This window comes from Agelaius tricolor, unplaced genomic scaffold (genome assembly GCF_023055355.1).
Source record: "Agelaius tricolor isolate 1412-34295 unplaced genomic scaffold, bAgeTri1.0.p SCAF_24, whole genome shotgun sequence".
NCBI classification, from domain to species: Eukaryota; Metazoa; Chordata; class Aves; order Passeriformes; family Icteridae; genus Agelaius; species Agelaius tricolor.
Window position 1 is genome coordinate 6068821 of NW_027269284.1, and position 13464 is coordinate 6082284.

General features: G+C 42.4%; 1 protein-coding gene across 8 annotated transcripts in view; it reads left to right on the forward strand.

Annotated features, from left to right (window-relative positions):
• The window catches only part of NSD2 (nuclear receptor binding SET domain protein 2), a 100139-nt gene extending 88472 nt beyond the window's left edge, over window positions 1–11667 (forward strand). For all 8 annotated transcript variants that reach the window (XM_071447259.1, XM_071447260.1, XM_071447258.1 and 5 more), the window contains 9 exons: window positions 725–881; window positions 1622–1827; window positions 2304–2407; window positions 2618–2887; window positions 2981–3097; window positions 4863–5004; window positions 5640–5746; window positions 6999–7203; window positions 8088–11667. In XM_071447259.1, coding sequence (XP_071303360.1) covers window positions 725–881; window positions 1622–1827; window positions 2304–2407; window positions 2618–2887; window positions 2981–3097; window positions 4863–5004; window positions 5640–5746; window positions 6999–7203; window positions 8088–8353 — 1574 coding nt within the window. In that variant the 3' untranslated portion in view covers window positions 8354–11667. The remainder of the gene's footprint in view (window positions 1–724; window positions 882–1621; window positions 1828–2303; window positions 2408–2617; window positions 2888–2980; window positions 3098–4862; window positions 5005–5639; window positions 5747–6998; window positions 7204–8087) is intronic.
• Window positions 11668–13464: the final 1797 nt, after the last annotated feature.

Here is a 13464-nt window from a genome sequence, read left to right on the forward strand (position 1 = left end):
TGTGTTTCTTTATTGCTAATATGTAATATTACACCATAAATATTTTAAGAGTTGCTTTTAGTTTAGCAGCAGACTGCAAATTGAATCAGTATTAGTTGTTGCCACTAATTAAGGGTGTTTTGTTTTATCTTGTGCAATAAATCTGTTCCTTATTGACAACCACAAAATGCATAGTGCTGATTAAACTTGTAGCAGTGAAACTTTACCTGATTTGTTAACAAATTAACATGCAGCATAGCAGCTTCTAAGCTGCAGCCGACTTTCCATTTAATAATTCGTGGAACAAACTAACAACCTTGTTCCTTCTGCCCCCCAAGGGTGGAAAAAAACCCAATCATAAGAGAAGTATGTTGTGGTTACAATTTTTCTTACCTAGAAATGTTAATATATATTAAAATTACATTAAACATATTGTAGTCATTAAAGTACAGCAAGGTAATTATAATTTGTGCATATTTCTGGCATTTTTATCACCAGCTTGCTTGTTATTTTGCATGTGTTACTAACCTGAGTCTGCCAGGCATTCAGATTAGTCAGGATCTTTTGGCTGTTGTACCCAGCTAAGTGAGGTGTGTATTTGTTATGGAGGGTCAGCATGTTTTAACCATTTATTTTCTAATTGAACCTACCACATGTGTGTCATTTCTAAGCTGTCTGGAAAGCAAAACTTAAACTTTGATCTTGATGTTTTCCAACCTTTTTTCGTGTTTCTGTGTCTGTGCAGGTGGCAGTTTGCTGTGCTGTGAGTCCTGCCCAGCAGCCTTTCATCCTGACTGCTTAAACATCGAAATGCCAGATGGGAGCTGGTACTGCAATGACTGCAGGGCGGGCAAGAAGCTCCATTTCCAGGATATTATTTGGGTTAAACTGGGAAATTACAGGTCTGATGAAGGAATTTGTTGTTTTACAGTACTGGCATGTTTAACTAAGGATCATACAACTGGTTGCTCCTGTAGGCCAGCCTTGCTGCACACTCATTTCTGACTCCTCTCTGAACTAGGGACCTCACCTCCTTGCAAGCTTCAGGTTCAAAGAGTTGCAGCTTTGCTGTTGCTCCTGGCCAAGGCATTACCCATACAGAACTCCTCAAGTCTTCTGACTTCTGCCTCCAGTGTAGGAGCCTTCAACCCCTGTTTGTGTCAGAAATCTCTGCCAATAAATTGGTGTAACTGGAAATTGGCTAAATTACACCCTCACGGGCTGGGACATCAGTCACTCGGGTTGTTGGCATTCCACACTTGGATATGAGATCTGAGTGAGACAGAGGTGGCTGGGGGTTACCCTTGAAACATTAATAGGTGTTATCAACCTTCTCTTGATCTTTGACAATTACAGAAATTGCAGGTCTTGTAAAGATGATGGTTTTGCTACTCACACAGGGAGTCCTGTGTGTGTGCTTACCTTGCAGGCAGGTGAAGTCCCACAGATCTCAGTGTCAGGCTTTCCTTTTCTAGTCTTCTCTCACTCCCTACTAAGAGAGGGGGAAAAAAGAATTTTAAATCCTCTTGGATCTTGGAAATAATAATCAGTTACTGCTGTTTCGGGTGATTTTGTTAAACTGTCTCTTGCAGAAAGAGCTTGACTAAAATGCTGTATTTTTTTATTTGTACTTCTGTGCTAGATGGTGGCCTGCAGAAGTTTGCCATCCGAAAAACGTTCCCCCAAATATCCAGAAAATGAAGCATGAAATCGGAGAATTTCCTGTGTTTTTCTTTGGTTCTAAGGATTACTATTGGACGCACCAAGCACGGGTGTTCCCTTACATGGAGGGAGACAGAGGGAGTAGATACCAAGGGATCAAAGGAATTGGAAAAGTCTTCAAAAATGGTACACAGCTAAAAGTAAACAAAAATAATCCTGGGATACGCATGCTTTGCTTTCTTCACACATAGCCTTGGTTTTGAAATTTTGTTTTACAATGTTTAATTAAAGAAATTTGTGCTGTCCTGGGCAACAGTCACTGTCTTTGCATGAAAACATTATTTTAATGTCTTGTAAAAGACTGGCATCTAACTGAAATTTTATCTGATGATTTTTACTTTCTGGAAAGCTAAAAAAAAGACTAAGAGTGTAGACTCTTTCAGACTGGGAGACTGAAAGAGTAGAATTAATAACGTCTGTTAAGAACAGTAACACTCCAGAAGCATTGTTTGCACTCCAGAAGCATTGTTTGCAAGAAAGTCAAATGATGGGACTAAGAAGTAGACAGTGCTTTGTTTTAACACAGGTGGGAATGAGCAAGTGAGTGTGGGGGAGGGTAATCCTCTTTCTGGCATTTCTGTTGATGCTGCAATCTTTTCCAGCTTTGCAAGAAGCTGAAACTCGATTTCGAGAAATAAAACTACAGCGAGAAGCCAAAGAAACCCAGGAGAGTGAACGTAAACCTCCACCATACAAACATATTAAGGTAAAGTTTGAGGAAATGGGTACTCAAAGGTTTGAGCAGTGAGACAAGGTCAGGTTGTAATGATGATAACTGTCCTCTTACAGTCGTGAGATGGTGAAATTTTGCTTTCGTTGGAGTGGTGAAAAACCAAATTAGCAACCACTGTGTAACTCCTACAATAAAACTAACTGCTCTAAAGTCACATTTCCTCTATTTTAATGTATTTTCCAGGTGAACAAACCTTGTGGTAAAGTGCAGATCTACACTGCTGACATATCTGAGATTCCCAAGTGCAACTGCAAGCCCACAGACGAGAACCCGTGTGGCTTTGACTCGGAGTGCCTGAACCGGATGCTGATGTACGAGTGCCACCCCCAGGTGTGCCCGGCGGGCGAGCGCTGCCAGAACCAGTGCTTCACCAAGCGCCAGTACCCCGAGACAAAGATCATCAAAACTGATGGCAAAGGCTGGGGGCTGGTGGCCAAGAGGGACATCAAAAAGGTAGGAATTGTTCTTACCCTGCAGGGTGGCTGAGCTGCCGTGCTGTTGGTGGGTTTGGGATATACTTCACTAGTGATCCTTGGTGTCTTTCAGGGGGAGTTTGTCAATGAGTATGTGGGAGAGCTGATTGATGAAGAGGAGTGTATGGCAAGAATCAAATATGCACATGAAAATGACATCACCCACTTCTATATGCTTACTATTGATAAGGTAGGGTATTTGATGGTTTTTGCCATTATTTACTTACAGACTTATTTTGACCACCTTGGCAGGGCACTCTGCTACCTTTGATGTTCTACACTTTCACATACTCAGAGCATTGCATCTTCTGTGCCTGCTCTCTCCATTCTATATGTACATAATGAATCTTCTTAGTTCTGTGTTATGTGATAAATTACATATTAAGGTCTGTAGGTTGTGCTTTGTTGCTTGAAATGAAGTACAGTACTTACATGTACCTGTAAGTACAAAGTACTTACCTGCTTAGCCTTAAAATGAAGTTTGGGGAAATAGTATTGATCCAGTGGAAGGAATTGCAATCCTTTTACTAAAATTTCAACAACAGACAATAAAATTCTCACTTGAGAGAATGTGGAATAAAATTGTGAGGCTGTGTCCTATATAGGGCATTTAATCTTTTTTGTAGCCATCTGTCCCTTGCATTGTTTATGGCAAAACCAGGCTTGTGCTTTTGTAGAAACTCTTTTCTGAAAGCACTCTCTGTTAGTAGCCAGCCAACCCTCCACAAATTGATTCACAGCAAATTATTGCAGCAGATTAATTAACACAGCAGAATAATTCAGCACCTGTGCCTCTGTGCACACCTCTGAGTATTTTCTTCCTTGGGAGAAGGAGAAAGTGAAGAACCTGGACAGCAGGAGTTATAGATTATCTGTATTATATTGCTTCAGTCCCCAGACAGATAGTTAGGAGAAAAACAAGAGCTGGCTGCCAGTCCTGCAATTTTTTCAGTCCCAACCACCATTCTTTTTCCCAAGGCTCTTGCTCTGTATTTCCACAGCTACTGTTTCCATGAATCCTGTAACTGAGGAGCTCTGCACAGGAGTTACCACCACAGCATGGTGACACCACATTTCTCTGAACACTTAAAGTTTCTCACTCCTCTGCTAGATTGACAATACAACATCAGTGTGTTAAACATCTGAACTGAACATGTGTTTGACTCCTGCTGTCATTAACAAATGCTCATTGTGGGTCTGCCTGAACTGCCAGTGCCATTATGAGGCTGAGCTGTCCATGCAGTGAAGTGTGTGCACAGGGGCATGACATTATAATGTGCATTATAAAAATCAGCTAGAAGGAAACTATAATAATACTTCATAAGTAAGCAAAGCCTTCTAAAGCAGCTCTGCAAAGAAACAGTTCTGACAATTTCAAGCTTTATTTTATTTTGTTAATGTCTCGTATATTTCGTGGAGATAGAAATTTAAGAGCAATTGTTTGTAGGAATGGGATGGTTTTAGCTTACCAAGAGCTTGTTTGCATTTAAACTAGGCTTATTTGGGGAAAGAAATCTTGTGAGAAACTGGTAATCTCTGGAAATAGTCATGTATTTTGTAAATGCCATAAAGTACCCTACTTGCAAATGCCTCACAGCTCCATGAATGCCAAGTAAAAGGACTGAGTCTGAGTTTTGAAGCTTCCTGGGGAAGAGGGTTCCTTGACATGCCCACCATAATGCTCACAAGAACACTTATCCTGCCCTGTGGCTGTGATGGGTGCTGGGAGAATGTGAGCTAGAACATGAGTATTGCTTTGGGAGTGTCCCATTCCAGACCCTGTGGGACACTACAGTTATCAATACAACATGTACCAGCAGCTGGCCTGTGTGCTCTGGGTGGCAACACCATGTCAGCTCTGAATGCAGCTACTGAAATCACTTGTGGATGATTTTTATGGTTTTTTGTGAGGGGGAGAGGAAAACCCTTCAGTTTGTTGCTGGTTTGTTCTCCAGGACCGAATTATTGATGCTGGCCCCAAAGGAAACTACTCCCGGTTCATGAACCACAGCTGCCAACCAAACTGTGAGACCCTGAAGTGGACAGTGAATGGGGACACTCGTGTGGGGCTCTTTGCTGTGTGTGACATTCCTGCAGGTACCTCAGCTCAGCTGCCTTTGCTTTCATCCTCTCACTTAAACCTTTTGTGCATTTGTTGGTGGGACAGTCATGGTTTAACTGATCCAGTGCAAATATTTTTGTAGAGGACTCAGCACACAAGAGGAGATGCTTTGTGATCTTTGTGATCACTAAAAATCTTTTTGATTTTTACTGTTTTTTAACTGTGAGTCCCATGGCTGCTTTTTGTTCCTTGTATCCTTAGCAACTTTGTGTTTTGGAGCTCTCAAATACATAACAAGAACATAATAAACTTAAGGAGTGGATGTAGGAGGCTGTTCAGAAATATCTGTTTTCTGGTTTGTGTACACACATACCTATCTATCTATAGCTATATCTAGCTGGATAGATGGATGGATATAATATGTGTGAAGGCCAAACACAAACACAGTTTTGTGTAGTCAAACAAATTTATTTTAAAATGTAATTGCATAAGATATCACGATATATGGGCATCTAGTTAATCATTGTCAGTGCTTATAAGCAGTAAAGAGAGGGAACATCCTATGATAATACATCAGCAAACAAGTCCAGACCAGCAGACAGATAGCAGCAGCTGTATTTGTTTGCAGTAATTTTGATAAAATTTGTTACCTTGTCCTTTTTACACTCAGGGACGGAGCTGACTTTTAATTACAACCTTGACTGTCTGGGCAATGAAAAAACAGTCTGCAAATGTGGTGCCCCAAACTGCAGTGGATTTCTTGGGGACAGACCAAAGGCAAGTAATATATCAACTAATACATCAAGAGATTTTGACAGTCTTGTCAGGGGAAGGGTTGTAGAAGCTTCAGACTGACTAAGAATGTGCCTAACTGTGGCCAGTGAGATTATTCTGACATTCTAGTTTATATTTCCTCATTTAAACCTTACAGTATGATTATTTTGCTAAGATTCAATTTAAAAAATTCATTTGAACTGAACAATAAAAAATGTGAGTTTTGAATGTGGAAAAAAAATTACCAAAGTGTATCAAGAAATGATCTGTATGAATCCTGTCCAGGTTAGTTTGAAACCTGTAATCCAGCAGAAGTTGATGGAGCTTCCTGAAGGGCTGGCATAGGAGTGTGGGGGAGGGCACAAGTACCACCTGTGGATGTTGAAAAGCTGCATTTCCTCTGGTCCTTCACACTGCTCAGGACCAGCCACTTCAGAGGGTGGGCTGGGAATCTTCAGAACCCACACAGCTGGTTTTTGTTAAGAGATGGACTTCAATGAGTTTTCATATAAGCCTGTGAACATTTACACAGACAACCATGAAGAAATTCAGTGTCACAGTTTAGTTTTATGGGTCTGTCTTCATTGGTAGATAGAATGGGCTAATTTAAAAGAAAGTAGATAGTGATTACTGGGGTGAGAGGGAGGGAATGATGGTAGAGATGTTGAAAAATCATCCAACATTTTATATGATTTGGTGAAGGAGAGTTAAAGTGCAAGCAGCACTTGAAAGCTGCTTCTGTGCATGCAGCACAGAATTGAAGTCAGATTGAAATAGGGATAAGGTTTGGTACATTCTTTCTGTCATTAACTACATTTCCTGAAGTTCTGCTGTCTGTTCCTTAAAGAAAAATGGGGGCAGGTTTTAGTAATTCCAGCATGAGTATTCACAACTGGAAGAGAAAAATGGATATTGAAGCAATTGGTGGTGCAAGTACATAATGAGGGTAAATTAGCCACAAGTAGATTAGACTGGAAATTGGAAGACCTTTTGTCAGTGACAAGAAAAGGAAGGGTTTTTTGCAGTAGGAGGGTCCTGTAGGGAGAAGATCTGGTTTCAGGATGACTTTTCTCAAGGGTCAGTGTAGGTTTTTTGTCAGCACAGATCAGTAGAGTGAAGCACTGGGCAGGTCTGCCCCAAGTCAGGTTCTTGACTGTGTGCACAGTCTGCCAGGTGTGCCCAGAGCTTGGCAGGGTTGTGTAACGTTTTTCCTTTGCAAAACTGGCATTTACAGATTTATATCCTACTCTTTTAGAATTCTTCCACTAATGCCTCAGAAGAAAAAGGCAAAAAGACCAAAAAGAGAACACGGAGACGCAGAACGAAAAATGAAGGGAAGAAAGAATCTGAAGATGATTGTTTCCGTTGTGGTGATGGAGGCCAGCTGGTGCTGTGTGACAGGAAATCTTGTACTAAAGCTTATCATCTCTCCTGCCTTGGTTTGGTGAAACGTCCTTTTGGTGAGTCTTACACTGGAATAAATAACTTGTGCAGGTACCTCAGTTATTGCACTGAAATCTTGTCAGGGCTGTCATCCTGAAAACAGTGGGTTTGTATGGCAGGAATTTCACTTGTGCATCATGTGGAGCAGCTCCTCTTGGATTTGAAGACAAAATGGTGGCCTCCTCCTGCCTCTCTGGCAAATGAGGCATTTCTTTTACAGATGTAGGTAATTGAGCACATCACCTGGTAGGAGCACCATGGCCCTGCCACAGGACAGTTGATTATATCTAAGAAATGCATGAAGCCCTTTGAGTTCAAGCCAGAAGAGCAACAGCAGCTTCTGAAAGAAGGCAAGTAGGGAAATTAAGAGCAGCAGACAGCAGGCTGCAGTTCCAGATATCACAGGAGGTACCTGGTTCCAGTCAGCCATGGCAGGTGAGATGTGAGGAAGGGAAGCAGGCAAAGCCTGTTATCCCAGAAACAAGTAAAACAAGGACTGGTAAGGTATGCTGGGGCAAAAGAGCAGCTGTAAGTGAAGCACGCCTGTCATTCCTGAGCAGGACTGGCAACAGACAGGGGACTGCAGTGAGACTGGATGTTTGGATGCTCTGCCAGCCTGTGAGTCCTGTAAAATGCTATTGAGTGAAGCCTGAGTCATTTCTTCTAGCTGGAGCTGACTGCTGTGTTTGAATGAGAGTGTGTCAAGTCTGCTCCTTGCAGCTGCCAGCTGAGCTTTAGAAGTATGATGTGGCATTCTGGGTGTTGAGATCAGCCCTGGTAGCTGCTGTCATTTGCTTTGTCAGGAAAGCTGTGCCTTGTTCAGCTGCTCAACACAAAACCCCTTGAGGAGATGATGCTGTGTTTTACTCCCCACTAATGGGCTCTTTGGTTTTGATTGCAGGGAAGTGGGAGTGTCCTTGGCACCACTGTGATGTTTGTGGCAAACCTTCTGTTTCTTTCTGCCACTTCTGCCCAAACTCTTTCTGCAAGGAGCACCAAGACAGGACAGTGCTAAATTCCACCTTGAATGGACAGTTATGCTGCTCTGAACACGTTCTTGGGGTGGATTCTGTGGAAACTCAGAAGACTGAGAAACCCCGCAAAAAACTGAACAAGTTCAAGCCCAGGAGAAAGAGGAACAGATGGATGAGAGCTGAATGCAAATAGTCATGAACTGCAGTTTCTACTGCTAACACTATCTTGTAGATAAGTTGTGAATATGACCAGGGAAGGACACAATTTTACGTATATTCTGTAAAGGTTACAATGGGGGTGGGGGGGGATTTTTTTGTTTTGTTTTTTTTATAAATCCACTGAGCCAACCACAGCAGTCTTCTGCTGCTTCTGCACTGATAACGAACTGCATAGTTCAGCAAACTTCAGGACAAACCAAACTTATTACTCAGCATTACAGTTACACTTGAATTGTTACGAATGTAAAATGTTCCCTCCAAAATACTTTGCAGGTTGGAGGTAGGTTAAAATCAAACCAGGTAGGCGTAAACATAGTTTTTTGAGATAGTATTTGTCAACCAACAGATGTTTAAAATAGTATATCCTTGAAAGAAGTTGTTAGTTCTCAAGTCCTTTTGAGTAAGAAATGGCTTGGTCTGTGGTCCCAATGAGATTTGCTTGCCTTGTGTGTTTCTGAGCAGGTGCTTGAATGCCAGGTGTGTCCCTCACTACAGCCACACTACAGCAATTGGTTTGTGCTCTCCAAAAATTATTCTTAGCAATCATGACCATAAATATCCTTCCACCAAGAAATGTGGTGCGTGGTGGGAAAGGCACGCCCTGTACCAGAGAGGAGGAATCTGACTTTGTGAGAGATTTTTTTCTATACTGTTTTTTCCTGTATTTCATCCCAGCAAAAGATGAAGTTACTTGATCTTGCAGAGCTCTGCAGGTCTGGGCTTAAATGGATATTGTCTTGCAATCTAGGCCCAGGACTTAAAAGGATATTGTCTTGCAATCTAGGCCCAATACTTCAGGAGTTTTGTGTCTTAATAAAAAGAAACCTTTCAAAAGCTATTACTTGGAAAAAATTACTTGCTTGTTTGGTTTTTTTTTTCTCAATGGCAGGTAAAACGCAGAGGCAAACTTTTCTTTGGAATGCTTGGAGTCCAAGCATTTCAACTTTGTGATAATGCAAGAAATGCCCAAAAACGAGCAAAACTACCCCCATGAATGAAACAGAAAGCGAAACTTGACTAAAGTGTAAAAACTAAATTCAAAACAAGTAAAAGTTAAATAGATTTTTGAAGCAGCATGTAAGAATTTTGATGTGAAATTTAGCCTTACTCTGTTCCTTTGCAGAAACTGGCTATTTGACAGACTGAATTTTTTTGTTCCATTTCTAGGAGCTCTGCTCTTGACTAACCTGTCACCACTGGGTTGTGTCAGCAAAGCTGTTTTGAATTCCTCACCCCCATTAGCATGGGTGACTCACAGTGAGGTGAACATACAACACTTACTATTGACAGAAATCATGCTGGAACTAGGAAAAAACAGTAAAGAGAAACATCTGTGCCAGTTTTCCTCCCAGTGCACATCCTTGCTGTGTGATCAGGCAGCATCCCAAGCACATTTTGATTTTTGCCATTGTGACCCACCCTCCATAAGCACCTCCATGTCCACTGAGCCATTTGTGTATGTTCTAGCTTAGTTTGCCCTTCATAGTGCAGGAACTCTGTGTAGCCCTTTTGAAAATGAAGCCTTGCTGTATCATGGAAGTGTATGGTTTTTTCCCAAGGTATTTCTTCAGGATTTGATTTAGTTCTTGGAATTGCCAAAACCCCCATTTATTCCCAACATGTAAAAAGTCTGGTTTTATTAGAAGATACTAATTGAAAGAGGTTATAAATGTTGCATTGCCCTATGCTGAACACTTTGGTTTCTGTTTTGTGACCAAAATGCTTTGTTTTTTGAATCAGTTTTTATAAACACTGTTGGAAGGTTAATTTTTTTTTTTAAATAATTTTGAAGAAATAGCAGAGTTCAAAATCAGGGGAAGTGTTACATGTTTGCATATTTTGAAATGGTATGCCAAGCCTTGCACTCAAGTTAAAATTCAAGATTCTTTAATTGATTTTGAGGGAAACTTTCTCTGCCATGGGGCTGAAGAACAGTCCTGTGCATAAAATTAAAACCAAAAAAAAAAGTTATTATGGATGCTTCTTTAATATTGGGTTTCAAGGGAAGGAAAATGAGGTCAAGTAGTAAAGCAGAAATATTTTCCTCATTGCTTTAAAACAAAATGAAGGAATTTGATGTCATTGGGACAACTCTTTGAATACTATACCATGTAAGGAAGGCTTTGTAAGAATACCTTTAAATAAGTTATTATAAAATTTTTCCTTTACATTCCATTGCTTTCATAATTTGTTAATTTTTTTTTAGTTGTTTTGTTGCTTTTTCCTCTCCATGTGTAACAGCTCTGTCACTGTGGAACTGTGATGCCCCAGGTCCCAGGAGGCACAGCCTGCAGTGCCAGCAGCCCTGGGCTCTCAGGGGGCTCCCCAGCCCATCCAGCAGAGCAGGATGCAGGACAGACACCCCTTCTGTCTGTCTGTCTGTCTGTCTGTGGGGACAGAGGGACTGTTCCACAAACAGATCTGAGCCAGGGGCTGTTTGTCCTTCTGCTGCTTCTACCTCTCCCCGCTCTGCATTGCTGGGGCTGCAGACCTGGAGGGCGCTCTGGGAATTCCTTCCTGGGCAGGAATGTGGATCAAATTCTCTCTCCTTGATGCCCACTGGCCATGGGACCCCCTGAGCTCAGCTCAGGCACTCAGGTGGGATCTGGCAGAGTTTTGGTTTCTGTACCAGGACAGGTGGGGTTTAGGTGCAGTGTAATGAAGGCTTCTGTACCTTTGCTCTGCAGCCTGGGAAAACAGGCTGAAGTTATGTTTAAGAAAGAAGACAGAAGAAAAGTTGTGACATTGTTTTCCTTCTCCCACTGTTCAAATCCAAGGTAAAACAATCCTTAAGACTTGAGCTTTCTCATGATGCAACTCAGTACTTTTTAGCATTCAGCAACTTGAAGGATTTTCTGCTATAAATTAATCTAAACAACATTAACTTTGGCATATTATGTGGCCTTAAATGATGTTCTTTGTGTCTTGCCCATCAAAGTAGCAAAATGTCTTTCCTTTTTTAGCAAAAGCTGATACATGACAGCCAATTTCAGAATTTGTTGTTCTTTTATCACATGAGCAAGCATGGAAGCAATTTTCAGTTGAGTATGTTAGATGTATTTTCATACAACCTAGGAAAAGTAATCAGAGTAAATGTCTGTTTTGTTCAATAGCTTTGTGTTCATGGTCAGGTTTTAGGAGGTTTTTTATTTGAATTACTTGGAAAAGCAAAATATCTTGAAAGACGTATTAATGGGATTTTTCCACATTGTTGAGTCTCATTATTCCATGTCTGACTGCTTGAGAAACTTCAATGTCTTATTAAATGTTGAATTTTATTCCTAGTTATTTGAGAAGTTGCTAAGTCTCTTTTGTAAAACAGCTCTATGTGCTTACTTTGGCACCTTTTTTTTTTTTTTCTTGAAAGAAAAAGTGGAATTGATACATACTGAGCAAGCATGGTTTGGCAGTGAGGGAGCAGGGCTTTGTTCTCTCATAGGGAAAACTTGCACTTCAGGCCTTCCTAAGAGATGCCCTGGAAATGCTGTTTTATGCTTCCACAGAGGTGATAATGATTGTGCTGTGGCTGTTTTCACATTCTTGCTTGTCACAGGACTGCTGACATTTCTTCCAGTCCAGTTTTTCCAGTGCTGCTCTCTTGCTCATAATTTTACAGGCTTTTGTGCCACTGAGCTGGGGCTACCCAGCCCAGCCAGCTCTGCTCCCTCAGGGTCCTTTTGCTGTCACAAATGCTGGTCCTGCTTGCTCAGGTCTGAGTTTGACTCTTTGGCTTTTTCAGACAGGTTTTTTTGGGTCTGGTTTGGCTTCACCTGTGGGGTCTCCCACGTGTGACAGCAGCTACAATTTTTTAAAAAGCATTTCAGAGATCTGCTTTGGTGCTGGTGGCTGATGCTTCTGCTGAGGTCACCTGGTGCTGTGCATCAGGATTGTGTCCCTGTGCTGCTCTGGGGGAAAGCACAGCCTTGGCCAGGGGGAAGCTTCTTGTCTCTCCTACATCAGCAGTGGGAGAGGCTGCATGGAGCTCTGCTGGGCACTGGGGAGGGCTGTGGGAACCACCCCTCTTGCTGCTGATCCAGAGCAGAATCACAGAATGGTGTGGGGTGGAAGGGACCTTAAAGACCTTCCACTTCCACCCCCCTTCCCCTGGACCAGGCTGCTCCAGGCCCCATCCAACCTGGCCTTGAAAACTGCCAGGGATGAGCAGCCACAGCTCCTCTGGGCACCCACAATGGCTGATGTCCCACTCTTGCACCCAATTCCTCACCTGATGGAGATCAGAGAACTGATATATTCCATAAATTCTTTTAAACACTTTTAACACCTTCCCTGGGGAGAGAATGAGCAGCTGAGGGCAGGAACACTCAACCCCCCACAGCTGGGTTCCTTCAGCCATCTCTGCTGCTGTAAGATTCAGAGAGAAGTAACACCTGCCACCACCTCTGTGCAGAGCCATTTAAAATCGTGGATCTTCAGACAGAGATACTGTTTTTACTGGCCATGGAGAGCTGCTGAAGCACAGCACTGGCACAGAGGATCACAGGTGGCTGGGCTGGGTTCACACAGTGGGAATGTCACTGCAGCAGGAAAAGGAAAACAAGGTGGGAAGGTTAAGAGGCCACAGGTACTGGTTTCATGGAGCAGCTGACACTGGCTCCAGTACAGGTGATGTTGAATTTTTTCTGGGCATTTCTGACTGCCTGGGATGCTGGCTAAGAGAAAAACTTAACAGGGGACACAGAGCAAACAACAAGAGACAACCAGCCACACACAGGAATCATCTCTGGCAAATACAAATCACATTAGTTTAACCAGATGGTTACACTGGGCTGGGTGCACAGAGGAGGGCTTGGGGTGCCACAGCAAACAGGTACAAACCACTCTGCTGCTCTCCTGGGTGAGGGATGCAGTGCCAGGACCAGGGACACAACTTTGCCCAGGCATTTGGGCAGGGGTCCCCTACAGCCCCTCTCCTCAGCATGCAGAAAGGGGCAGGGCATTCTCTGTGCCTGCACCATGCTGCTCCTTTGTAGCTCCACCCTGAGGCCACCTGGCAGCAGGAAACAAAAGGGACTTTTGTCCAGGAATCAACCATTTCTTTAGTTGCATGTTTGTACACAGCTTAAA